Below are 25,561 nucleotides of genomic sequence, written 5' to 3'. Positions count from 1 at the left end.
TCCTTGGGAGCAGAAAGATATCATTACAACATTTATTTTAGACATAATATTCTTGAGAGTAATTATATTATCAAGGCTCGTACTCTAGAATAAATAAGAGATACAAGGATTTACAATTCCAGGTAATATTTCTTTAAAAACAACGCCAATACAAGCATGAAGCAGAGCTATGATCAAGATGGCACAAGTGCATGGAGAATGCACTTGTTTGCAACTAATTGGTCTGGTAGGTAGATAGACCACTCCTCAGGTAAGGCACTCAAAGTTTTAAACCCAAAGTCTGGGATACTAATGAACTCAAAAAGCAAGTGCCAGAATGGGAATGTCCCATTATTGCAGTCTACGTAACATTAACTATTTCAGCCAAAAAATAAGATGATTGAAATAAGAAAAACACTAGATGCAACTTGTGGACATGTCCATCAGGCAGGTTACTTACCTAGAAGAACTGGTAAGGTACAAGCATGCCCTCTTGTAATTTGTAGCATCAACATGCTCAATCAACAGATCAAGATCTTCAACCTGGAAGGATAGAAAATTTCAGCATATACAGCTACCTCATGATATACACAAAAAAGTAGGCCATCACTTACCTCCATCAGAAGATCTACAGCTTCCGGCTCAGCATTATGCTGCACCAAAATTAACCATTTCACTAAACCAGGAACAACTTTCCAAGATACAAGTGAAGCATCATCTTAAAAACAAATGGAAAAATGCAGAAGGCATAGAATAACAAAGCATAACATAGAAACTACAAAAATGAACAAGCAGAGAAATTTAAATGACAAGGATTTCATCCAAAGCATACCTTCATGTGAAATGCAACAATTTGTTGAACGAGTTCCATTAGAGCATCTAAGGGCATGTCATCGTACTGCATAACATAAAGAGAAAGGTAATCAGCTTACACTTCTGTGAACCCTCCAGAATTTACAAGGTTCAGGCCAAATATTGTGGCATTCTAACCAAGAAACTGAAGTAACCAAATTTACAGCCAAACGTACTAGTGGCTAAGCCCCTGAAGAATGACAAAGATCATCTTCAGGAAAGACAGTGGTATAAATGTTGGACATTTAAACTACAAAATGGAGAGAGTTATCAAAGTGAATTAACCAAGAAAACCTACAAACTTCAAAGGCAAGTTCAATGGAATTGTTTACCTCATTAGAAACACAAGTGCACTTAAGGTCATTGCTAAATTAAGGCTGGCTCATTATAACTTTAGTAGAAACTCAACTTAATAAATTGACATCAGCAATCCTGCATACTAGAATGAATTCATTTCACCATGAAATGAAAATAGCATATGGCAGAAGGGACAATGATAATGTGATATTTTAAGATTGCATAGCAAAAATGGACTTTGGAAGTGCCAAAAGGGTGCGGTTGCACATTTCATCAGTAATCAAAATGTATTAAAATGCAGATAGCAGGCATGTAGCAGCCCCATGCTTTATAGCAGATAGTACATAGCGGTGCCATGAACACAAAGCAGGCAGTTAAAACATATAAATTTTTTTTCTCACTAAGTATCAATAATAAATAGTTTAACTTTATTTTAAAACAAAAGGGAAAAAAATCAAGGACAAAGCTATAAAGCATCACAAACCTAACATCAAAAATTATTAAATTAAAACTTACACTTACGCCTATATTTCATGCAAGATTAAAACATGCCTTATTTTCAATACATTGTTCGTATCTCTTGATCCAAAGACATATACAAGGTCCGCCATACCTAAACAGGGCCTCTCCCTCTTCTGTGCGGGTCTCTTTACCGCTTGAGCTTCTAACTGGTGATAGTCGCAGCACCAGGAGCTTTCAAGGGACCGGTTGGCAAACCGGTAGCAGCTCAAACCGGTACGTATCGGTTCGGTCCAGTCCTGTACCGGTCTCATACCGGTTGAATGGCCGGATTTTCGGTTCCGGCGGTTTTTTTTCCCTTGAAATTCTGCCTCTATAAAATCTTATTTTGTGAAATTAAGTAAAATTTGATGTTTTTTTATTGTTATTTTTAAGATTTTTGATGTTTCTACATTTACGTTTAAGGCTGAAGATAGATGATGCATCTTATTGCTTCCTTCCGTTCCAAATGATACAAAATTACAAATGATAAAATGATACACATAAAATATCTTCAAATTAAGATACAATAATTTACATACATTTAAAGTACTTTCGGATAACTAAAATCGGGACGAGTGCTGATGGCTCTCGTAGATATCCAGATCATAAGTATAGTCAGGAGGAGGCAGATCAACCGAATCAGAATGAACGCGCGCCAGGTTATAAGAATTGTCGGATCTCTCGCTCACGCTCTGAGTCTGAAAGGTGTCTTCTGACTGTGTAGGAGCTTATATGAATATGGCGGAAGCAAAATCTAATGCACCATATCCATATTCGTATTCCTGAAGCTCTGGATGATAGAATCTGTATCCGTATGCGAGCTCATCTGCAACTGTATCCTGTCTTTCTGAACCACCTCGAGGAGTGCTTTTTCTATATCCAATGATATCCTCACGGACACTATCAGATGGTCGACCGTGGTCCCTATCCTGTGTAGCATGAATAAATTGGGACTCACGGGTGAAATAAAAACCACCCTTCAGCTGTGCCTCATAAGTACCAAACTATCCTCCGCTCCCTCTATGGCTAGAAGATCCATCACCACCAGAACCTTCATCGCTACTGGTCCAAGTCTCCTCCACGACACTCTCCATTGCACCCTTTGTTTTTCTTTTCTGCCCCTCTTTGCTTGGCTATGTCACCCTCCCCTGTTGAGCATCTCTCAATCAGTTCTCTGAGAGGGTGTCTTGTACCAATCATGTGGTAACTGGCTCTCTCGTGCCTGCGGTTGATCATATATATGATAGTGCCATATTAGTAACCAAGTAACACCAAGTGAATGTCTTCCTGATGTGTGACGTACCTGGATTCATAATCTGCTTGCTAACGACAGCCGCTTGTTGTCCAAAATTGTAGCTGCTCTCTCTAAATATTTTGCTCTGTGAAAAAGAAACGTGTTCTACGATGTTAATAATTTAAGATGCCGGTATACTTATACATGCTGTTAATTACTAAATCACAGTTACCTCTTTAAAACATAGAGCCGCAGTTTCTGGATCATGTTCCATCTTGTAAATGACATTACGCAAAGCCTCCAGAAGTATGCCATCCATACCAATTCCATCTACGTACCGAAATCGGAGGTTTAGGTAGTATACTGCACATATATGAGACTATTTTAGCATAATTATACAAGTATATCTATCACTATAATTGTCAATATTCTTGCTTACCTGCTAGATGCAATTTCGTACCCATTTGCGCTCCCCACCATCGCTCAATGATGTTGATGTACGACTGGCTATGGGCTGGATCTACCTCCATAATCTGAGCCTTTACCTTGCCCATTATTTGATACAAAAACCCCATCTGGGGGTAGATCTCGCTATCCACGGCTCGCAGCACTTCATATAATAGTTTGATAGCATTAACTATTGAAGTGCCTGCTGCCAGAATGACTGTCTCATCACCAAGTTTTCTATCTTGCTCCCTTCAGTGCCGACATAAGAATATCTACTATTATGCCACTCGAAACTGACAAACATCTGACGTAGAGCTCTTTTCTTCTCAAGAATGCTATCAAGTGCAATGAAGTTCGTAGCACACCATGTGACTCCTGGCCTCAGAATCTCTTCTCCTGCATACTTTTCCATCGGTGATGCATTGGGCTGTCTCCATCGTTTGTTGCACCCTACGGATCTTTCAATGTCCATCAGCATGAGATCGATACAATATGCAGCATATGGGGTCCAAAAAATATGTGGCCGCCGCTCCATCAAGATCTCTCCGGCGGTCTTATATTGCAGCCCATTATCAGTGACGACCTGCATGACATTCTTCTCTTCTACTAGATCAATCATATCCTCCATAAGTTTTAGGATGTACGAGGCATCGTGCACTTGAGTCGAAGCACCAACCAACTTATGGAAGAATGATGGGGACATCAGAGCCTTCCGTCCAAACAATAGAGCCATCAGAGCCGCTCGCTTGCGTTCGCACCAGGGATTGACTTCATTGTGGCCAGAAGATGATCATGAACTACCAGATTGAGTCGGGCCCAGATTGGATCCATTCGAGTCTGTTTTATTTTTATTTTCTGCATTTGAGTCGATTTGGTCATTTGCTTTTGTTTTAGTCAAGTCAATTGAGTTCGCTGTTAAGTCGTGTAATTGGGTCGAGTGATTGGATCGATTTTGGTATGTAATCAACTGGTTGACTTAATCAATTGATTGAGGATCCAAGTTTGGTAATGTCGTCAATTAATTGACCTGATGTAAGGCCTATATAAAGGCCACCCCTTTCATGAATTAGGGCATTGAAGAATTGAATAAAACTTGGCCTCCTTTTCTCCTCTTCTTCTCTTCTTCTTCCTCCTCTTTTCTTCTTCCTCTTCCTACTCTATTCTTCCTGCAGTGGTCTTCCATCAAAAAAGGTCTTCGGATCACAATATGTCAAAAAGTTGATGATGCTCCGTCTGGTCGAACCGGTCCAACCATTGTACATGATGGTTAGTCCATATATGGGCCACTTGTTTTTGTAGGAGTCAATCCATTTTTTTAGCTCCTTATTGTTGTCAAGAAGCTCACCGTAGATATCCTTCGGGCCTCGAGGAACTATACCAGGACCGGCAGCTTGTATGGCGAAAATGGCAGACCTGTAGTACATATTGTCTGCCACATTCACTGGAATGTGGCTGAAGTGGAACCAGGATGCAATAGCTCGCCCCAGATTTTTCTTCTTATCCTTCATCCGCATCGAGTCTATCCTCTGCTGCCTTGAATCTTTGCTAGGAAGAGCATACGGATCTACATCATGGATTGTCGCTCCTGCTGGAATTCCTCTAGATGACTTCTTTCGGCTACCAAAACCACCTAGCATAAATGCAATCCGGCCACGTTCTCTGCCGATGCCCTTCCTGACTGAGGTTGTCCTCAAGAACTCTGGATCTTGCCTGGTGATCCTAGAATCGCCGCCCGACTCATAGGCAGAGGATCCAAATCGAGCCTTATGCCTGGCCACCTCCTCCTGCTGCCACCGATCATCTAAGCTTGCCTACATAGCTGCTTGGATCTCTGCCCCCTCCTAATCTAGATCCTCAATCTCCTTTGGCTCTCTAGAATGATAAGAAAGTGGTTCTGCCGCTCGGCGATCCACCTTCGCTCTCAATTTGTGGGCTATCTTTCAAATCTACCCTGCTCTAGCTATCCCTCAGAGACTCAGAGGGTACTTCATTTATGTTGGATAGCTGAGGCTCTCATTTGGTTTTTATAGCCAAACGAGAAAAATGACTCTTCACCGTGTCTGCCGTGGTTTTTTTTTAAAAGGCGACAGAAACAAGTGTGTGGCCGAAAGGCCATGCGCTTTGAATACTTTCTAACGAACTGTGGCCGAAAGGGCCACAGCTCGTGCCACAGCGCGTGGCCTTTCGACCACAAAATACTAAAAGAAATGGCCGTTGTCGGCCACTTCTTTTAAAACCTTACTGTGGCCTTCCGTCATAGTAAAAGAAGTGGCCGACAACGACCACTTCTTTTAAAAAACCACAACACACGGCGTTGTGGTTTTAAAAAAAATTACGTATTTTTTTTTAAAATTGTGGTTTTAAAAAAATACATAATTTTTTTTAAACTGTGGTTTTAAAAAAAATACATAATTTTTTTAAAAAACTGTGGTTTAAAAGAAAATTACGTATTTTTTTAAAAGAAGTGGCCATTGCCGACAACGGCCACTTCTTTTACGTGGCTGAAAGACCACAATAAGGTTTTAAAAGAAGTCGACAACGACGACTTCTTTTAGTATTTTTGTGGCCAAAAAGCCACGCGCTGTGGCATGAGTTGTGGCCCTTTCGGCCACATTTCGTCAGAAAGTATTCAAAGCGCGTGGTTCTGTCGCCGTTTCGGCGACAAATTGTTTATTAAAAAAAAAAGCACAGCAGACGCGGTGAAGAGTCTGTCTCTCTCATTCAGCTATAAAAACCGAACGAGAGCCTCAGCTATCCAATATAAATGAAGTGCCCTCTGCGTCTCTGAGGGATAAACAGAGAAGGGCAGATTTGAAAGATAGCCCACAAATTAAGGAGCAGGTCTTTCCCAAAAAATCAAGCTGAGACTATTTAAGGTATGATTTCTTTCTCCGATCTTATTTCTTTAATTTTGTTAATAAGTAGCTTAAAAAAAATAGTTTAGAAATTGCCCAAAAAAAAAAAGATCCTGACAAAATTTACTATTTTGGCTTAATTTTTTGATATGTTGTAGATTTATGGTAGGAATGGAACCATCAAGAAAAGCCAACCCCACAAAGCGTGATATTGGTTGGTCGTATGGGCGAAGAGTCGGGAAGCGGCACCAGTTTCAGTGAAACTATTGCAACAAGTTCTTCAAGGGAGGAGGGGTAGGTAAGTGAAACAACACTTAGCCGGAAATTCCAATGAGGTTGCTACATGCCCGAATTGCCCAGACGAGATTCGTGTGCTGATGAAACAGAATCTCGTTGAGGTCAAAAAAGCAAAGAAGAGGATTTTTAAGAAGAGAGCGAAGGTGGATCACCGAGCGGAGAGCCACTTTCCTATCACTCTAGAGAGCCAGAGGAGATTGAGAATCTAGATTAGGAGGGGGCAGAGATCCAAGCGGCCATGTAGGCAAGCCTAGATGATCGGTGGCAGCAGGAGGAGGTGGCCAGGCATAAAGCTCGATTTGGGCCCTCTGCCTACGAGTCGGGCGGCGATTCTAAGATCACCAGGCAAGATCCAGAGTTCTTGAGGACAACCTCAGTCAGGAAGTGCGTCAGCAGAGAACGTGGCCGGATTGCATCTATGCTGGGTGGTTTTGGTAGCTGAAAGAAGCCATCTAGAGGGATTCTACCAGAAGCGATAATCCATGATATAGATCTGCATGCTCTTCCCAGCAAAGATTCAAGGCAGCAGAGGATAGACTCAATATGGATGAAGGATAAGAAGAAAAATATGTGGCGAGCTATCGCATCCTACTTCCACTTCAGCCACATCCCAGCGAATGTGGCAGACAATACGTACTACAGGTCTGCCATTTCCGCCATATAAGCTGCCGGTCCTAATGTGGTTCTTCCAGGCCCGAAGGAGATCTACGATGAGCTTCTTGACAACAATAAAGAGGAGCTAGAAAAATAGGTTGACTCCTACAAGAGCAAGTGGCCCATATATGGACTAACCATCATTTGCGATGGTTGAACCGGTCCGACCAGGCGGAGCATCATCAACTTTCTAACATATTGTGATGCAAAAATCTTCTTCCACAAGTCGGTTGATGCTTCAACTCAGGTGCACGACGCCGCGTATATCCTGAAACTTATGGAGGACATGATTGATCTGGAAGGAGAGCAGAATGTCGTGCAAGTCGTCACTGATAATGGGCTGCAATATAAGACCACCGAAGAGATCTTGATGGAGCGGCGGCCACATATTTTCTGAACCCCATATGCTGCACATTGTATCGATCTCATGCTGATGGGCATTGAAAAGATCTGTAAGGTACAACAAACGGTGGAGAGAGCCCAATGCATCACCAGGTATATTTATAACCATACCTGAATCCTTTCACGGATTAGAAAGTATGTAGGAGAGATTCTGAGACTAGAAATCACACGGTTTGCTACCAACTTCATTGCACTTGATAGCATTCTCGAGAAGAAAGAAGTTCTACGTCAGATGTTTGTCAATTTCGAGTGGCATGATAGTAAATATTCTTATGCCGGTACCGAAGGGAGCAAGATAGAAAACTAGGTGATGAGACAGTTATTCTGCCAGCAGGCCACTTCAATAGTTAATGCTATCAAACCATTATATGAAGTGCTGCGAGTCGTGGATAGTGAGATCTACCCCCAGATGGGGTTTCTGTATCACATGATGAGCAAGGCAAAGGCTCAAATTATAGAGGCAGATCCAGCCCATGGTCAGTCGTACATCAACATCATTGAGCAACGGTGGGGAGCACAAATGGGTACGAAATTGCATCTAGCAGGTAAGCAAAAATATTGACAATTATAGTGATAGATGTACATGTATAATTATGCTAAGATAATCTCATATATGTGCAGCATACTATCTAAACCTCCGGTTTCAGTACAACGTAGATGAAATTGGTATAGATGGCACACTTCTGGAGGCTTTGTGTAATGTCACTTACAAGATGGAGCATGATCCATAAACCGCGGCCCTGTCTTGAAGAGGTAACTATGATTTAGTAATTAGCAGCATGTGTAAGTATACCCGCATCTTCAATTATTAACATCGTAGAACACGTTTCTTTTTCACAGAGCAAAATATTTAGAGGGCAACTATAGTTTTGGACAACAAGCGGCTGTCGTCAGCAAGCAGACTATGAATCCAGATACGTCACACATCAGGAAGACATTCACTTGGTGTTACTTGGTTACTAATATGGCACTATCATATATGTGATTTTCATAAATATTTTTGCAGATGAATGGTGGGTGCATTACGATAGGTCCGCGAAAAATTTAAAGCGAATAGTTATCCGGATCTTCTTCCAAACAGTCTCCTCTCGTGGCTGTGAGCACAACTGGTCCAACTTCGCCCTCATCCACAGCAAACAAAGAAACCGTTTGACACAAACGTGCTTCAACGACCTTGTTTATGTGCACTACAATCTGCAGTTGAGGCTAAAAAGCATTCAGAAGAAAGTGGAGCTCAATTATGCAGATCCGATCTACGCGACCTTCACCGATGATGACGATGATCCACTGCTCAACTGGCTTGTGGGTCAGCAGCAAGAGCCCGAGCTTGACGAGCCAGGATCGCCTCCACGACCAACTAGCTTCATAGCCACCGAGACTAGGGTCGATCCAGAGCAATGGGTTGAGCGCAATATTCCACGCACGCCCAGAGCTGATCAGCTGCAGGCACAGGAGAGCCAGTCACCACATGATTGGTACGAGACATCCTCTCAGAGAGCTGATCGAGAGATGCTCAGCAGAGGAGGGCGACAACCAAGCAAAGAGGGGCAAAAAAAACAAAGGATCCTAATGGAGAGTGTCGAGGAGGAGACTTGGACCAGCAGCGATGAAGGCTCTGGTGGTAATGGATCTTCTAGCCATAGAGGGAACGGAGGATAGTTTGGTAGTTATGAGACAACCGAAGGGTGGTCTTCATTTCACCGGTGAGTCCCAATTTATCTATGCTACACAGGATACGGACCACGGTCGACCATCTGATAGAGTCTGTGAGGATATCATTGGATATAGAAGACGAGCTCCTCGAGATGGTTCAGAAAGATAAGATACAGCTGCAGATGAGCTCGCATACAGATACAGATTTATTATCCAGAGTCTCAGACATAAATATGGATATGGTGCATCGAATTTTGCTTTCGCCATATTCGGATGAGCCCCTACACAGTCAGAAGACACCTCTCAGATCCAAAGCGTGAGTAAGAGATCAGACAGTTCTTATAACCTGGCGCGCGTTCCTTCTGATTGGGTTGATCTGCCTCCTTCTGACTATACTTATGATCTGGATATCTACGAGAGCCATCGGCACTCGTCCCGAATTTAGATATCCGAGAGTACTTTTAATGTATGTAAATGATTGTATCTTAATTTGAAAATATTTTATGTGTATCATTTTATCATTTCTAATTTTGTATCATTTGGAACGGAAGGAAGTAATAAGATGCATCATCTATCTTCAACCCTAAACGTAAACATAGAAACATCAAAAATCATAAAAATAATAATAAAAAAAATCAAACTTCACTTAATTTCACAAAATAAGATCCAACATAGACAGACTTCAAGAAAAAAAAACCGCTGGAACCCAAAACCCGGCCATTCAATCGGGACCGATATAGGACCGGACTAAACCGATACGTACCGGGCCAGGCCGCCACCGGTACCGGTACGGCGGACCTTGCTTCCAATGATCTAGTAGCTCCTGTGTACAAGGAAACTCCCATGAAATTTCATCTTGCAAATTTTGATAGTTACGATAGAATTTCATAATGAACTCAATCACAAATTCATGAATTGCACACACTTTCAATTCAAATGTAGAAGCAGCATTTCAAGAAGCAGCCCACCGTGTGCAAAAAGCCTTTAAGTTTTGCATCCTATCTTGAATCAATAATTGCCCAAATTGTAATTTGTAAGATCTTTTCATCTTCATTCAAATGTAAGGCTACCTCCTCCTTAACAATCATCAAATCACCCCATATATAACCCATATCCATGCCTAAGCACTTATAACAAGTGTTCCCAAAATTTCAAAGCAAATGCCACATTGCCCCAAATTTGGATCTCCTTCCAAGATTTTTGTTGTACCATTTAGCATTCTCCCAATCACTGACCCTGTCTTCTTACCTATCATACTTTGCAAGCTCAAAAAAGTAGCAAACCAAGTTTTTTCATATCTCACCAAATCTATTTTATCGATGAACTTTCTCATCATGGTAAGTGTTAAGGTATGCCCATATAAACCCGCTTTGGCACATAACACGCACTATAACCCAAATTGTAGTGCCCGCTATTGCAACTTTTTTTCTCTCAATATCAAGCACTATAGGCCCCAATGCTATAAGAGGCCACTATAGTACATAGCATAGCAGCTTAGGTCCAAAACCACTCTAGTGGCTGCTATGACCGTTTTTAAACAACACTTGATATGGTTATTTCACTAATGGATGATGTATTAAATTGGTCACGTACAAGACACACCTGCATGCTTTATTTGACCAATTATAAAGGAAGCCTTTGAAAGGTTCCTAGTGAAACACATCCAAACAAGTTATAATTTGCAATTTTGCATCACAAAGAAATTCTCCTAATATATGTAACTAGTCCATTGTATAATTCTAGCAAGTTTGGTTTAAGTAGCTGCTCTCGGATGAGTACATTTGGGAACGAAGCATAATATGTTATGTAAACTAGGTTGGGGCAAGGTTAAGGTGTCAAAATATGTTGGGCAAGTCAGGTGCGAATCTCCTAGTCCGATGCCCATGCTATAGGCATAGGCCAAACTATCGTACACCATCAGCAAGCAAAAGATTGGAGGCTTAAGTCAAAAATAATAAAAAAAATCCCAGCACAAGCCTATGCCATCCTTACCTCTAGAGTAGCACAATATTATTGTATGATTTTTATATTGAACTATCATAAACTGTTATTATAAAGGATTGTTGATGTATGAATTATTTTTTTACACTTTAATGTAGATAATGTAATAAGTAATAAAATTATTTTTTATAGGTGATTAGCAAGTAAGAAAAACTATCACAAAATCAAGCTGGGTACTTCTTGATTCTAATAGTAATATAAATGTTTGACTTCATTCACCCAAATATAAAATAGCAATAAAACCGTTTCATACATCCACAATCATAATAACAACATAAATATTCTCCAACATTTTTAATATCCATGCTACAAACATAATATCCTAAATAAATAAGTCAACAACATATAAGAAGAATTGCAATATGATTACACAAAACATCCATCTTGCAGTTATTCAAGGCCTGACTTTCTTCTGCGCTTCTTTCTTCCTACGGCTTATCAATATTTAAACAATCAGGAGGGACTAGATCCTCCTCATGAACATAAGGTTAAATCCAAAATCCGTAATTTCATGATTATGGCAATAAAAAAGACATGAACTTAAATGATTATGGTAACAAAAGGTATTCTAATTTAATTTTTAAAAAAAATCCATTGCTGGGACTTGAACCCAAGTCTCTCAAGTGAACTTTAGGGAAAATAAAAAAGCTTCTCAAGGCATCTTGAGTAGAGCTTTTGTCCAAAAGCTCCAAATTGGAGCATTTCGCTAGTAGACCTTTTTCAGCTTTTGGGCAAGCCAAAAATCTATTTCAAAATTTTTACCAAACACCTCAAAATTGCCAAAAAGAGCTTTTGGCCCTCCAAAAGCAATGGCAAACAGGTCCTAAATAACTATAGTACCCAAGCCTAAGATTTATTAAAACTCCGAGTTAAGAAAATTAGATGCACCTCAATTTCCAAGCCCATGGCCCTAAAACATAAGCCAAGCCTAGGAGTTTGGCTCTCATGCACTCAAAACATGCCAGCTTAGCCAACAGATAACCCTACATTCCATGTCCTCCAAAGGAATGATGTCAAAATCTATTGTATAGCATGAGGTAGATAACCTTCGTGGAATGAGAGCAAACAAGAAAGAATATAACCTAAGAAAGAAAAGACCTCTTATTGGAAATTTTAAATTAAAAAAGAAAACATTTCCTTTATTTCACAAAAAGAGAGTTGAAGGAACTAAGCAATCAATTATTTAATGTACAGATTTATTCCATGTAAACAAGAACAGACGTAGCATTAGCCAAATCAAGTAGCAAGAAATGGTTACTTACATAATATAAGTTCTCTTTTAGCTCAAGTATCATAGTATAATATGATCAAGGGTCATATTAGCTGCACATAAGCAACGTTTCACCCAAACAAGTGGCTTATCAACAAATATAAGCTCATGGTTAATTAAGAGCCAACTAAGAGAACCTTATTATGAGCAAAACGAGAAGTCAGTTGAGTATCACTGGATACTCAGCAAGTACTACTAATACTACCTGTTGAATGTCTAGGTTGAGCAATAGACGAGGTTTGAAGGACAATTTTTGAATGTGCTACGACAAAATGAATTCATATGCATTAACAAGTCTCAATATGCTTCATTAAATTCTCTTCAGAACAAGAGTTCCTTCCTACCTGATCAAGGAGGATTCAGAATTAGTTTGCAATTACGTAAAGACTAATTATCGACCTGGTCCTTTTCATCTACAATTGCATGTGTGTGAATGTGGTTGAGGTTTTATTTGATACAAGAAAATTGTTCCCATGTTATGGCATCACAAGTTCCAATCGAGCCAATGCTAAAGAATCATAGAACAACCCGACTAAAATCAGCCATACCCTTCTCCATACTAATGCTTGTCCCTGTGAAGGCATTTCATGATGGTCAAACCACTGCAAGGTGTGAAGTTGCAAGGAAGCATAGGATGCAAGAAGCCATCAAGATTAGGAGTTCAAGCTTAAAATGAGCATAGTGTAGGCACAGCAATATAGGCAGGCACAACGTATGTCGTATATGTATCTTTACGATCCATTTTTAGCAGAACTTATAAATCATGCATGCACCAATAACTCAACTTATTCTTCATTTGTCTTCCACTTCTTGTTTCAAGTAGGAGAAACTTTTTCATTGGTTGTACAGATTGAAAAAACCTTAATAGTTAATACTAATCTTGGACTTAATCAGGTCTATAAAAATGCTCATTGTATTGGTACCCGGTACCTTACAGTTACGGTATGGTAGATATGGTATGGCATAGTACAACCCCTATGCTGAGAAAAGGATGCCAGACCTTTTTGTCATGCCCAACGATGGTATTGCCAAAATCAGCAATTGAACGAGCCGGTATGGTACAACATCGGGCCACACCAGTTGGTTCCACCTATACAGGCTAGTTCAGCCCTTGTGCGGTGCTGAACCTCGATACAATATCAATACCCTATGATATGCTTCGTACAAAGCCGTACCATTTTCAGGATTGCAACCATTTTTCATTCTAAAACACTTCCAGAAACAAAAGCCAAAGACTTTGCTTGAACATCAAGTTTTTAGAACCCTACAATTCCAAGCCATGATACATTTTTATGTTGAGACAAATGAAACATACTCTGTACATACATTGAACACATTTTTAAGATTGCAACCATTTTTTATTCTAAAACACTTCCAAAAACAAAAGGCAAAGACTTTGCTTGAACATCAAGCTTTTAGAAACCAACAATTCCACCATGATACATTTTTATGTTAAGACAAATGAAGCATAGGTCTGAAAATGGCAATTTTGGGTCTAGATGGATAACCAATACTATCCTTCATTTGTTCTTTTATTTTTGGGTTTTTTGCATGGATACCCTTCTAAATAACGAATTTTGCATGAATACCCTTTCAAAATTGATATTTGCATGTATATCCTTGTAAAACTCTCTTATTGTACAAATACCCCTAATATAACAATTGTTCTAACGGTGTTAAAAAAAATCATATTTATATTAATTAAAAATAAAATAAAAAATTCAAATGACATTATTATCCTTACTCTTCCGTCCCCACCCCCACCCCCCTCCCCGGTGCCCGGCTTCAGCACCCACCCCCCCCCCCGGTGCCTTACTCTCCCATCCCCTCCCAGTGCCTTACTCTCCCCTCTCCTCCCCACACCCCCCCCCCCAAGTGCCTTACTCTTCCCTCGCCTCCCCTCCCCACCACACCCCACCCCACCACTCCCCCCCCCCCCGGGTGCCTTACTCTTCCCTCGCCTCCCCACCCCCCCTCCCTAGCTTCCCCCCCACCCCCGCTGTATCAGGATCCCGATCGCGGGCGTTCCACATAGCTGTTCTTGTGCCAGAAGAAGAAGAAGACAGAAGCTCCACACAGCTGTGCTCTGCTTCAGAATCTCTTGGGCCCAGAAAAGAGAGAGAGAGGGGGGGGGGGGGGGGGGGGGCGGACTGCTGGTTTGAGTTGGAAAGAAGGTGGCTTGTCTAAGGACCAGAAATGATGCTAAGTAGGTGGCTTTAACAGCACTGAGTTGGTGGTAATGGAAACGGAAAAGGAGAAAAAAAATCAGGATAAAGGCTGCACAAAGCCACCTAAAATCCAGCAAAAGCTCACAGAAATGAGTTTGCTTTGTGATAACAAGCAAGAGAGTCTCTTCTTTTTTTTGTGTGTGGGTGGTGGTACTATTGGTCGTTTTTAAGTGAATTTATGGCGGGTTTTCAAGGCAGACAGGAAGAAGATATGGGTTTCTTAGGATCTTGTTAGCTTGCGCTCCCATGGCCTTATTATTCTCTAAAGGGATGGGAAATGCCAGCCAATGAGGAGGAAAAGCCCTAAGGGGAGTAAGGTTCAAGTGTGGAAGGATAGCAACAAGCATAGGTTCCCAGAATCCAAAGGAACCTCGGCCCGTCAGGATTCTCTCTCAATCTATTACACTGTTGATACCCCTGGTGTCTCGGTAGATGGTTTTTATTTTTTTCCTTCTGTTTTTTGATTTTTGTTTCTTTTAACTTTTGAAGGGAGAAAGTGAGGGAACACAGCTAAATATGGGTCATGTGCCAGTTTTCTGCAATGGAATTGGATTTTGGAAGGTCTGGCTTGTAAACGGACTTAGTTAGTAGGTCATGGGACACCTATTCTGACTGGAGGTCAATTGCAAGTCTTTCAAGTCATGGGTCGCCCGGCACCTCATAATTATGATATGACTAATTAGATTTGCCCAAATTCTTATTTAAAAGCGTGGTAAAGCTTCTCATTACTTGTATATCCTTATAAAAATTTCTATTTGCACGCCTACCCATTAAGGATATTTTAGTCATTTTAATTTACAACCATTAATTTGTTAACGGTGTTAGATGGTATTGGTACATATGCAAAAATAAGAATAAAAAAGGGTAGAATAGCAAAATAAATATTTTACGAGGGTATACATGCAAATATCAATTTTGGAAAGGTATTCACGCAAAATCCTATATTTAGAAGGGTATCTATGCAAAAAAAACCCTTTATTTTTTATTCGATTATTTTCTTCTCACATCCTTCTCATTAAAATGTGAGTGGGAAGGAACAAGAATTGATAGCAAGAAACATAGATTGCATAGTCTAAAGTTATATAGGAAATCACGGCAAATAGGAAAAAACATGGAAAATTAGCAATCCCTACACCAAAGCTTTAATCATTGCTGCACCTCAACAATTCATTTTTGTGGTTAATAGACATAAAACTCAACATGTTATTCTATGCTTAACACATAAACCAACACCATTCTACAATTCCCAAGCAATCTGTAGGTTTCCTGAAGCAAAATACATTTAATGTAGTTCAATGCACTTTTGGAACAAATGAATTCAGAAGAAACTAAGTAGGCGATGCACATGAAATAACTTATAGTTGGATACCATGGGTACTGCGGCATCCAAATGCACAATCATGGTAACATTACTAATAAGATTATTCAACTCTTTGTTGAGGCACGATATTAGTGTCATTCTCTTGCAGTGTTTTGTAAAACAGCTATGGTTTGTGGGCGGACAAGGGATTCCATGGTACATATGGGTTGCATATGAGGTGCATGTGCTTAATATATTTTAACTATTTAAAAATAAACATATAAAGTACAATAAAAGCAACAATAATGATATTATTTTTTTGTGGATGGATAATAGCAATATTAATAATTATAATAGCAACTGACAATTAGTGCTCATTTACTGAGTATCTAACACCCAACAGCAATAATTATAATATAATCAAATTTTAGCACTACTAATACCCATATTAGGTCCCACCTGAAACCCATTCAAACCTAAATATCAGCTTGAACCCGCTTCACAATATGTGCCCATGTAAAGTACATTATATATGTAGCTCCAGAATGCTAGAAGACTCATATATGCAGCCATACAATACAGAGAAGGACACATATGTGGCCATGCAATGCTAAGTGGAATGTCTTTTTGTTCCATATAAGGAATGACCACATATAGTAATGCATATTGGCAACGCAGTGAAGTCAAGGCGCCCCTTATGCATATTCAAAACAAAAATAAATGCATTTCTAAATCCACCAATTACCATAAACCACTAAATGCAATAAAGAGAACAACCACATATAACAATATATGTCAAGTAAACCAACCAAGCAGATAATATAGGATAAAATGGAAAATATATTTACCAACATAAATTATATAACAAAGTCTAAATTTCCGATCACAACTTCAGGGAGACTGAGCCTAACCTGGCGTTTTGCAAACTCTTGTGAAATTTCACCAGCCAGGTTTCTGAAATATTAATATCACCATTAGAAAAATAAGCATAACTACCTAATCAGTATTCAACCATGAATATATGTATAAACTTATCACAATGATCATAAATAACAATGTTAAAGCAGGATCTACTTCTTAACTTGGGATTGATTTTATGATCCATCAACAACATCTCTTTTCCATAGTTTTGTGGCATAATTTTAATTGAGGTCAACTGGTATGTGAAGATGGCCTGACTTTCATATATTTGCAATAGATCTCTAATCATGGCTAGTTGGTCAACATGGAATCATGACCAAGTACATTAAATATAGAATAATGTATAATGCCACAATAAATGTAAAACAATGCAAGAAATATGGATGTAGAATAACATGAATGATAAAATCAAAGTAGCCAGAAAGTAATATTAAAATATAAAAATCATAATAATAATATGCTACAATAAGATGATACCAATAAAAAACAATGAAGACAAAAGCATCTAGTACTCATACCATGCATCAACAAAATTGCAATCTGTTTGATGTTATTGGGTTCATCCTTGCTTCACAAAAAGCTAACCAAGTTAACAAGTTCTATCATGATCGGCAACTACAGAAATTAAAAGTTAATTAAGATGACTGGAAGATCTCAGCATGCTAAGCTTGGCTTCTGGTTCTCTACTGACTCTGCTTTTACTGAGGACAAGTTGTTCCACTTCTATTGTCCCCAAAATTAGCCATCCTGTCTTGGAAGTTTATGTTTATGCCTCCATGTAGAGTCTAGACAGGTGCTATCTTGGATTTTATCAAACTGATAAAAAAAGACCCATGCCAATGCAGAAATAACTTCAGAACTGTTAAAGGAAAAAAGCAGAATATGTAAAAGAGAGCACTTAAAAAATTGTTAACGTGGCAATATAAAGCTCATTTCACCAATGATGCACAAACATGCCTGAGCACCCCAGTATACCTCGCTTGACATGACACAACGCAAGCAAAAAGGTATGGAAACAGCATCCAAAAAGCACTCATTGCTTGGACAAAGCTGTAGAGAGAAAGGAGAAGCCTCAGGTGGAGGAGGAGAGGGAGCGACAGCAGGACAGGGAAGAGAGGGAAAGGGGCAGGAGCGGGGAGGATAGAGAGACAGGAGGTGCAAAAGGAGCGGAAACGGTGGGAGAGGGGTGAGAGAGAGAGAGAGGGTGTCAATGATGGAGGCGAGGCACCTACATAAGTGGAAGCAGGCCAGTGTACATGAAGGTTGGCACCGGGAGGAAATGGTTTGCAGATTATGGTGGCCAGCAGAGATCGAAGGTGGTGCAGCCATGAGATGGCTGACTGGGGTGGGTGTCTCACGAGATAGAGGAAAGAGTCAGAATTTAGGACATTTATTTGGGCAACTTCTGTCAGGTCTAATGCACCAGATTTGTTAAAGACTGGAGAACTTGATGGATGGTCGCAACGCCATCAACTAGATCTGTTTAAAACCAATTAACATTCAATCATCATCTTGACTATTACTTAAAGTTAAAGGCCTCTTCATCATGAAGCAAATGAGGTGTATAATGCATACATATCTCTGAGGGCATGGAGAAATCATTTTTTTTATGAAGAAAAAATCAAAATAATAGAAAAACAAAGACAAATAAAAAATGAAAATTAATTTTTTTAATAACAAGCAAGGGGATATTTTCCTACTTATATGCCTATCCAGAAGCTAAAGCAACAAAGAGGAAGGTCAAAACAGGGCCACTACAATGGATAAGTAAAACGTCACATAGATGTTCTTTGTTGCTTTTGAACCTTTCAATCCTTGACTTTTCTTGTACTTTATTTGAACTTCATTGTGAAGACCTACTCCATTCTACTTTTAAAAAGTAACAATTTTTTAATTCAAGAAGATTTCTTCTCACACATTTTCCCCCAAAAAATAGTTAGCTCTTATAAGAAAAGGTCTGTCATAGTGACAAATTCGATCTTCAGGAATAATCTGGCAAAATTGAGAAGTTTGGAATTCAGAAATATTTGCTAAATAATTAAAGTATTATTCATAAATAAATACAAATATATATACAGAGAGAGAGAGAGAGAAAGCAAAATAATTGGTCTGAACAACTATGAATCTTTATCTTCTAAAGAATGGAGCTGAGCATTGGACATCATCAGTAAAGAGAAGACAAAGATAAGTGATGTGGCCATGAGAGAATGAGAAAAGAAAGTTTAGAAAATGGAAGAACATAAAATAAGAGTATGAACGGGAGAGTTGTAAATGGGGCCTAGAAGGATGAGAAGAAAAAAGAAGAACATGGAGACTGGATAAGAAGAATAGAAGAGAGAAAGGAGAGAGGAGTGGTGACTCATGGTCTACATTATCGAAAAAAATGGTCCATCTAATATCTAGTCAGATCCCCAGTTATTGGGACACTACTTTCCCATTTTCCATTGCTCATGGCCCATCTCTTCTCAGCACCCCTCTTCAAAGTGAGAGCCCAAGGAGCTCCTTCCACAAGCTATGAACTATATACTGCTCACAAATAAATCACAAAAAACACAAGATTTCATGACTTATTCATAATATGTATGTGGATGAAAGAATAATTTACAGAACAATTCATTTGGCATGCTGAACATGAACAATTAACGAATTTTGTAACTATGAGGTCTATGAAGTGATTCCCTGTCTGTCAGTCCATTTTTATGGTCCAATGTTCAAATCCATTCAACACCATAAGATACACATTTATCTGAAGTCCTCATACCAGACCAAGTCCTCTACACCTTCCCGCTTGTTAGTTTGTTAGTAGAAAGTAGGTTTTAGAGATTAAACAATTTGCCCTTGTATGCAACCTGATAGGCTTGATCAAAACTTCCAATCCTTCTAGATATAATTCAAAAACCAGTTCTGGCTCCTTTTAAGAACCCATCATCCATATCAATTTTGAAGAACGAAACAACTAAGTAAACCTACAACTTGAAGAAATTTTTTTCATTTAGTAATTAGAAACTTCATTTAGTAATTAACACAAAACATAACCATTATTTATGGAAGCCATGGTATCACATAAGAAATCATCAGCCAAAACAATCCACTCAAGTAAACCTGTCTCAGCTAATCATGATTTCTGTGAAAGCAAACAACAATCGGCTAATGAAAGTTTGATAAATATTCAAAAAACCAATACAGATAGCCACCACCATTGATGAGCTAAGATGAGTTAAGTTTATTACCTTACATATTCATGGCCCCAAGAACCAATATCCTCCTCAGATCCTAACAACCGGTACTTCAGGCTCTCCTACAAAAAAGGCAGATAAATGTTTATTATATTGAGCTTCACAAGCTAAGAATCCACTGTCACAATACATTGACCAAAGCTGGAGGTAGCATGTTCAAACTAGACTTGATTATATACAAAGATGTGACAAGAATGCTATTATTCTTCAAGGAAAGGTATCATGCCTTTCCAAGAAGACAATTTTGTAGTGGAACCACATTTTGTAATGTGCATGATCAATGTACAGTAAGTAAAAGTGCATTGGTACCTCAATTAACATCATGTTTAGACATGCAGTTCAGAAATGATACTTTCTTTGGCTGCACAATAACTGTGGACATGTACCAATGCATCAAGACCTCAACAGACATCATGTATAATGAGCCTCTCAAAGGGGAAAAAGCCAAAATATGCATAAAAGCATGCAACTAGCAAGCTACTTATAAAAACATCTATGTACATGTAGCTTCCCCACATCTTATGGCCAAAAGAAAAAAAAAAGCCAAGAAACCAAGGCACCTAGCAAAGATACAATTCACCATATTGGTGCATACCGCCCCATACAAGCGTACCATACTATAACGGTACCGAACCAAGACTTAATACAAAGGGCATACCCAAGTCTCAATACACCAAATTGACCCCCATACCAGACATATCAAAATTGTACCATTGTGGTACCCATACAGGATTCAGTACCGAAAGAGCAAACGTTATAGAAGCGTTATAGACCCAAAAATTCCACCCTCACAAATTCATAATTGTCAAAGAAAGTTCTGCATCCAAACCAACAATCCTTGTTCAAACCACCTTGTAATCAAACCAATCTATTGCCTGGTTCACATCGCATCTAATTCCAGTCACAGGACATTTTCCAGTAATAAGTCAAGGGCATTTCACAACCATCGTATTTGGCTAAAGTCATCTTATTTATTCTTTTATGTTTAATGACCCAAGCACAAATCCATATGCCATCTACATCTTTTTTCCAAAGAGAACATAACTACTTGTGAAGAGGAGTGCAGAAATCTCGACCATGTTTTATTTCACAGAAAGATCCCAACAATACACATGACAGAGTGTATAATACTCAACCTGCATATTATGAACTATGATACAATGTTTTTCTTCAAATTGATCTCCATCATTGTGTCCAATATGATTCATCTATAATGCATGTTGAAGCGTGATTTCAATGACGTGCAAATGTAAAAAGGAATTTTGAGGATTTCATCAGAAAGCATTTCACAGTCGCCCACTTACTTAGCAAAACATGTAGGAAAATACCAGCATATCTACATGACAAAAATGGCAACTATGTGATGCAAAACTTAGCAAACAAAGGATTTATAAAAGTAGTTATAGGTAATCCATCAATAGTGGAGAAATATCATGTTAGATTGATTAAAAGTATAGTATGATGATGGTAATATTTATGCTTTATATATAACAATGTCAAAATAAGAGTTCTATGATGAAAGGACAAAGGTATCATATGGGTGCACTTGCAGGATTCATAAAAGGTGCTAACTTGGTAATACTGGAGGTAATATTTAGACATGCAAAACATCAAGAAAATCTGATCAAGTGTCCAAAGTTTCAAAGTCGTCCCAACCTCCCCCGCCGCACCCCACCAAAAAAAAAGGCACCCACAGATGCAATGACTTCTAAATTTGTAAAATATAATATAAAATATGATAGCACACATACACTTTGTAATCTTACTACATCTGCCAACTTTCACATATAGGTTTCACTTGTTTAGCTTTTTATGATGTTTTTCCAAGCCTAAATAGTCCACCTAATATCATCACAAAGATAGGACTTATAACCATGTTCCACATACGCATCAATACAATACCTTTCAGCTTTTGTCATAATGCCCTTATTTAGAAACTGAACTATGGAATATGCCAAGTTGGTGTGACAAAATAACAAGCAAACTTAGTATCATAAGCCTTCCACGATGATAAGCCTGATACTCAACCAGATACCTAAAAAGCCTCAACTATTCTGTTAAGTCTCACATACCATCATCATTCCAAAATTTCCACAAAGGTTTCACTATAAAATTCACATCTTCATCCCAGCTCTATGAACTAGCATCCTCAGCTGGTACAGTCAATAGGTGACATATAAGCTTTTCCCAATCATAAGCCTTCTATTCATTTACAGGTTAAAGAAGTTTCAACGATTCTATTAAGCATTGCATCCTTCATCATAGAAAAATTCATACATTGTACTCTAAATTATCCACCTCCATGCCATTAGTATATTCCATCATTATCTATCAGGATATAGACCAACTCATGAGAACACCTGGCAACACAGTCATCGCAAATCCTACCCTGTAATGCTTAAATACAGTCTTCCCACACCACCTAACAAAGTACAAGCTCATGTCATAAAAAAATTATTCTGACTCAAAGGCTTACAAAGGAGATAAATTGACAAAAAAAATCACTTTACAACTTTATTGGCAACGTAACTGAAGAAATAATTGGAAAATAAGACTTGGACCAAAAATTGACCTAATGACAGCCATATTATCAACTCTGAGTGAAAAAAGAAAAGAATGATATGCGGAGGCATACATGTATAGTAGAAGATGAGGGGGAAGTGAGTTTCAGTTGCAATTGTTCTCATACACATAAACTTTAATTTTCAATTTAGTGAACAAGCAAGTATCTAGCTATTACTGAGTTATTGAATTACCCATAGATAATACAGCAATTCATGAGACTTGGATTAAAAACATTCAAGCACATATACTAAACAACCACTTTGTTGTTTACTTTGGTGGTGATGGTACTATCATTTTTTCATCTCATCTCTTATATGCTAACTGCTGCAGATAATAATATATAAAAATACAAGAGAACTGTGTTTTTAATCCTCTAAGATTCAAGTAACATTAATCTAAGGGCAAAAGTTCCTAGAAAAACCAGCGAGAAGTTTATCAAACTAAATTGAAATAACTTAGATGCCATCAGCCAAATTTGTTGCTCGGCAACAATAGCATTATCCAAAATGATGACACAAACACTAACATGCATATTAACTAGGATAAAAGAAAAATTAAAAATAGATGGAAGAACTAGGAAATCAAAATCCGTAACCCAATTGAACCAAAAATAAACATCCATTCAACGAAGCAAAAATAAACATCCATTCAACTAAGCAAACAACTCATTCTTGGTCCTTGTTTGTTGCAACATCCCAATCATCCTTCATACAACTCATTCTTATATATAAAAAAAAGAACAAAAGATAAACAACTGTAACCAAATAATGATTTAAATTGAAAGCAAATTACATACCCTTTCCCCTTCAGCAGACATCGTTAAGGCCAAGACAGAAAGAATGTCTGCTAGGTACTTCTGCAATTCATAAAGCCATATCAACTCTGAGAATTAAACAAAAACATACAAAAAAAAAAACACAACAACAACATAGAAACTCTAATGATTTATACCTTCAGGTCAGACTCTAGCATCGTCTCAAAGTATGCTTTTAGAGTTCCATAATGGGGTCGAAGGAACTTTAGAGGCTTCGGGACAGACGTCATGGAGCTTGTTGCCGTACGAATCTCCTTCCTATTAACAAAATAGTAACATATCACGGAAAAAATCCTAACCCACCTTCTCCAAACTCATCAGCAAAATCAAGAACACAAAACAAGAAGCAGGCTTTCTTCTTGAAAACAAATATGAAAATAGTAAATCAAGAACTGCAAAACCCTAAGCATCAGGAATCCAATTGTTGACATGATTTGCATCAACCAGATACCTCATGCTCTCGAGGGCGAACTTCTGGACACCGGGATCGGCATCCTGAACCCTCTCAACGTAAAGCTCGAGCTGCTGCTTGAACGCCAAATCCTCCTCCGACTGCAACGAAACCGTAGACCATTAGCGTGACAATCGAGTAAAATTGATCAAACATAGAAGGGAGAGAGGGAGGGAGGGAGGGAGGGAGAGAGAGAGAGAGAGAGAGATCAAAATCACCAGATCTTCTTCTTTCTTCTCGTCCTTCTTCTTCTTGGGGTCTTTGAAGGGGGGCTTGGGGGGGGCCTGCTCTCCGCCGGCGGAGCTGTTAGGGCTCGGATCGACCGCCATGGCGAGACGCTGGACGGAGCGAAAGCAACTCGGAGATTGATCACAGAAGAGAAAAAGAACTGGAAAACCCTAGGAATGGGAAAGGGGTCTTAAAAGTCGAGTGTTAGGGGGCGTTTGGTAACTCCAACAGGATCACTACAGATCTAAGATCCCGGTGATCTGGGGGCGATTTGATCCTAGTTATCCAATATCAATATTTGGTAGGCCATTGGTTAAAAATCTCCGAATATCCATAAATAGCTTAGTATGGTACAAAAATTTAAAATCACCAACCATATAATACCACAAATACCTTGATATATATTAGATGGATTTTTTATATATTTTTAATTTTCATGAATCAAAAATGTAAGTCAATATGCTAATTTTTATAATAGCTTCATAATTTTGTCACATATTCTACTTTTAGTAGCTCTTATCATATATTTATTAATCATATAAAATATATTATAATAAAATATTAACATATTTATCAATATATTAATTATTAACATATTCTATAAAAATATATTTATTACTCCTATAAATTATTAATCTTATAAAAATATATTATTTTTCATTATAGAATTAATATTTTTATTTATATTTATAATAGATTTTTTAATACTAGTAATTATTTTGATTAGAAAAATAAGGTAAATAGAAGTAATATATTAAATATTTTTATCATATAAATATAAAATATAATAATATATTTCTACTATAATTTAAAATTATCTTTCAATAATAATAGGATAATAATATGATTAGTAATATATTATAATATAATATAATATATATCATTAATATAATATATAATATCAACATAATATTATATATATATGTATATATAATATTGATGGTATATTGATATATCAATTTTTCTGCTAAATTGAGGGATATTTTTGTCTTTAACTTTTAAGCCAGAATCACCACCATGAGGTGATCTTAGATTTCCGACCTCAAGGACGGGTATCCCTTAGTGTTGAGGGAGAAAAGTAAAGCTCGGTACATTTAATTCTTCCTGTGATTATGTTGCCCACACCATCCATCAACTAATTAACGGTGTATGAGTGAAAAGGGATGTCCAATCATCCGCCGTTCGTTAAATTTTCTCTTCCTAATGAAAATCTTATGTGGTGCAAATCTCAAGACAAGATCATATTACTTGGACGGGATCTTATCCCCCACTAGTACTTTCCCTGCAAGAAAAGTATCGAACCAGGCGTGCCGGCCCATGGACAAGAATAACTTTTTTTTTACTATTTTTCCTAAACAAAAATATCGAATCTAATG

General features: G+C 38.3%; 2 protein-coding genes across 3 annotated transcripts in view; both read right to left on the bottom strand.

The window, feature by feature from the left end:
- LOC103719270 (26S proteasome non-ATPase regulatory subunit 2 homolog A-like) overlaps positions 1 to 24,447 on the bottom strand; it is a 33,244-nt gene extending 8,797 nt beyond the window's left edge. Inside the window, exons 1-9 of one of the 2 annotated variants that reach the window (XM_039116927.3) lie at positions 24,176 to 24,447; positions 23,958 to 24,058; positions 23,644 to 23,764; positions 23,489 to 23,548; positions 20,122 to 20,189; positions 16,882 to 16,924; positions 812 to 877; positions 594 to 632; positions 440 to 522 (exon numbers count right to left, since the gene is read on the bottom strand). In XM_039116927.3, coding sequence (XP_038972855.2) covers positions 440 to 522; positions 594 to 632; positions 812 to 877; positions 16,882 to 16,924; positions 20,122 to 20,189; positions 23,489 to 23,548; positions 23,644 to 23,764; positions 23,958 to 24,058; positions 24,176 to 24,286 — 692 coding nt within the window. In that variant the 5' untranslated portion in view covers positions 24,287 to 24,447. Of the gene's footprint in view, positions 1 to 439; positions 523 to 593; positions 633 to 811; positions 878 to 1,741; positions 1,850 to 16,881; positions 16,925 to 20,121; positions 20,190 to 23,488; positions 23,549 to 23,643; positions 23,765 to 23,957; positions 24,059 to 24,175 lie in introns of those variants that run through there. The other variant, XM_088717708.2, reaches the window with a different exon arrangement.
- LOC148714233 (uncharacterized) lies at positions 2,690 to 3,584 on the bottom strand. Its single transcript, XM_088717709.2, has 4 exons — positions 3,303 to 3,584; positions 3,096 to 3,193; positions 2,933 to 3,008; positions 2,690 to 2,851 (listed from the first exon to the last, which is right to left on the bottom strand). Exons 1-4 carry the CDS (start codon positions 3,436 to 3,438, stop codon positions 2,826 to 2,828), a joined length of 336 nt encoding a protein of 111 aa, XP_088573835.2. The 5' UTR covers positions 3,439 to 3,584; the 3' UTR covers positions 2,690 to 2,825.
- Positions 24,448 to 25,561: the final 1,114 nt, after the last annotated feature.

The sequence above is a fragment of the Phoenix dactylifera genome, chromosome 3 (genome assembly GCF_051530095.1).
Source record: "Phoenix dactylifera cultivar Ajwa chromosome 3, Ajwa_hap1_PhDact_Kaust_v1.1, whole genome shotgun sequence".
NCBI classification, from domain to species: domain Eukaryota; kingdom Viridiplantae; phylum Streptophyta; class Magnoliopsida; order Arecales; family Arecaceae; genus Phoenix; species Phoenix dactylifera.
The sequence above is the reverse complement of the archived record's forward strand: the minus strand, read 5'-3'. Positions and strand labels throughout refer to the sequence as shown.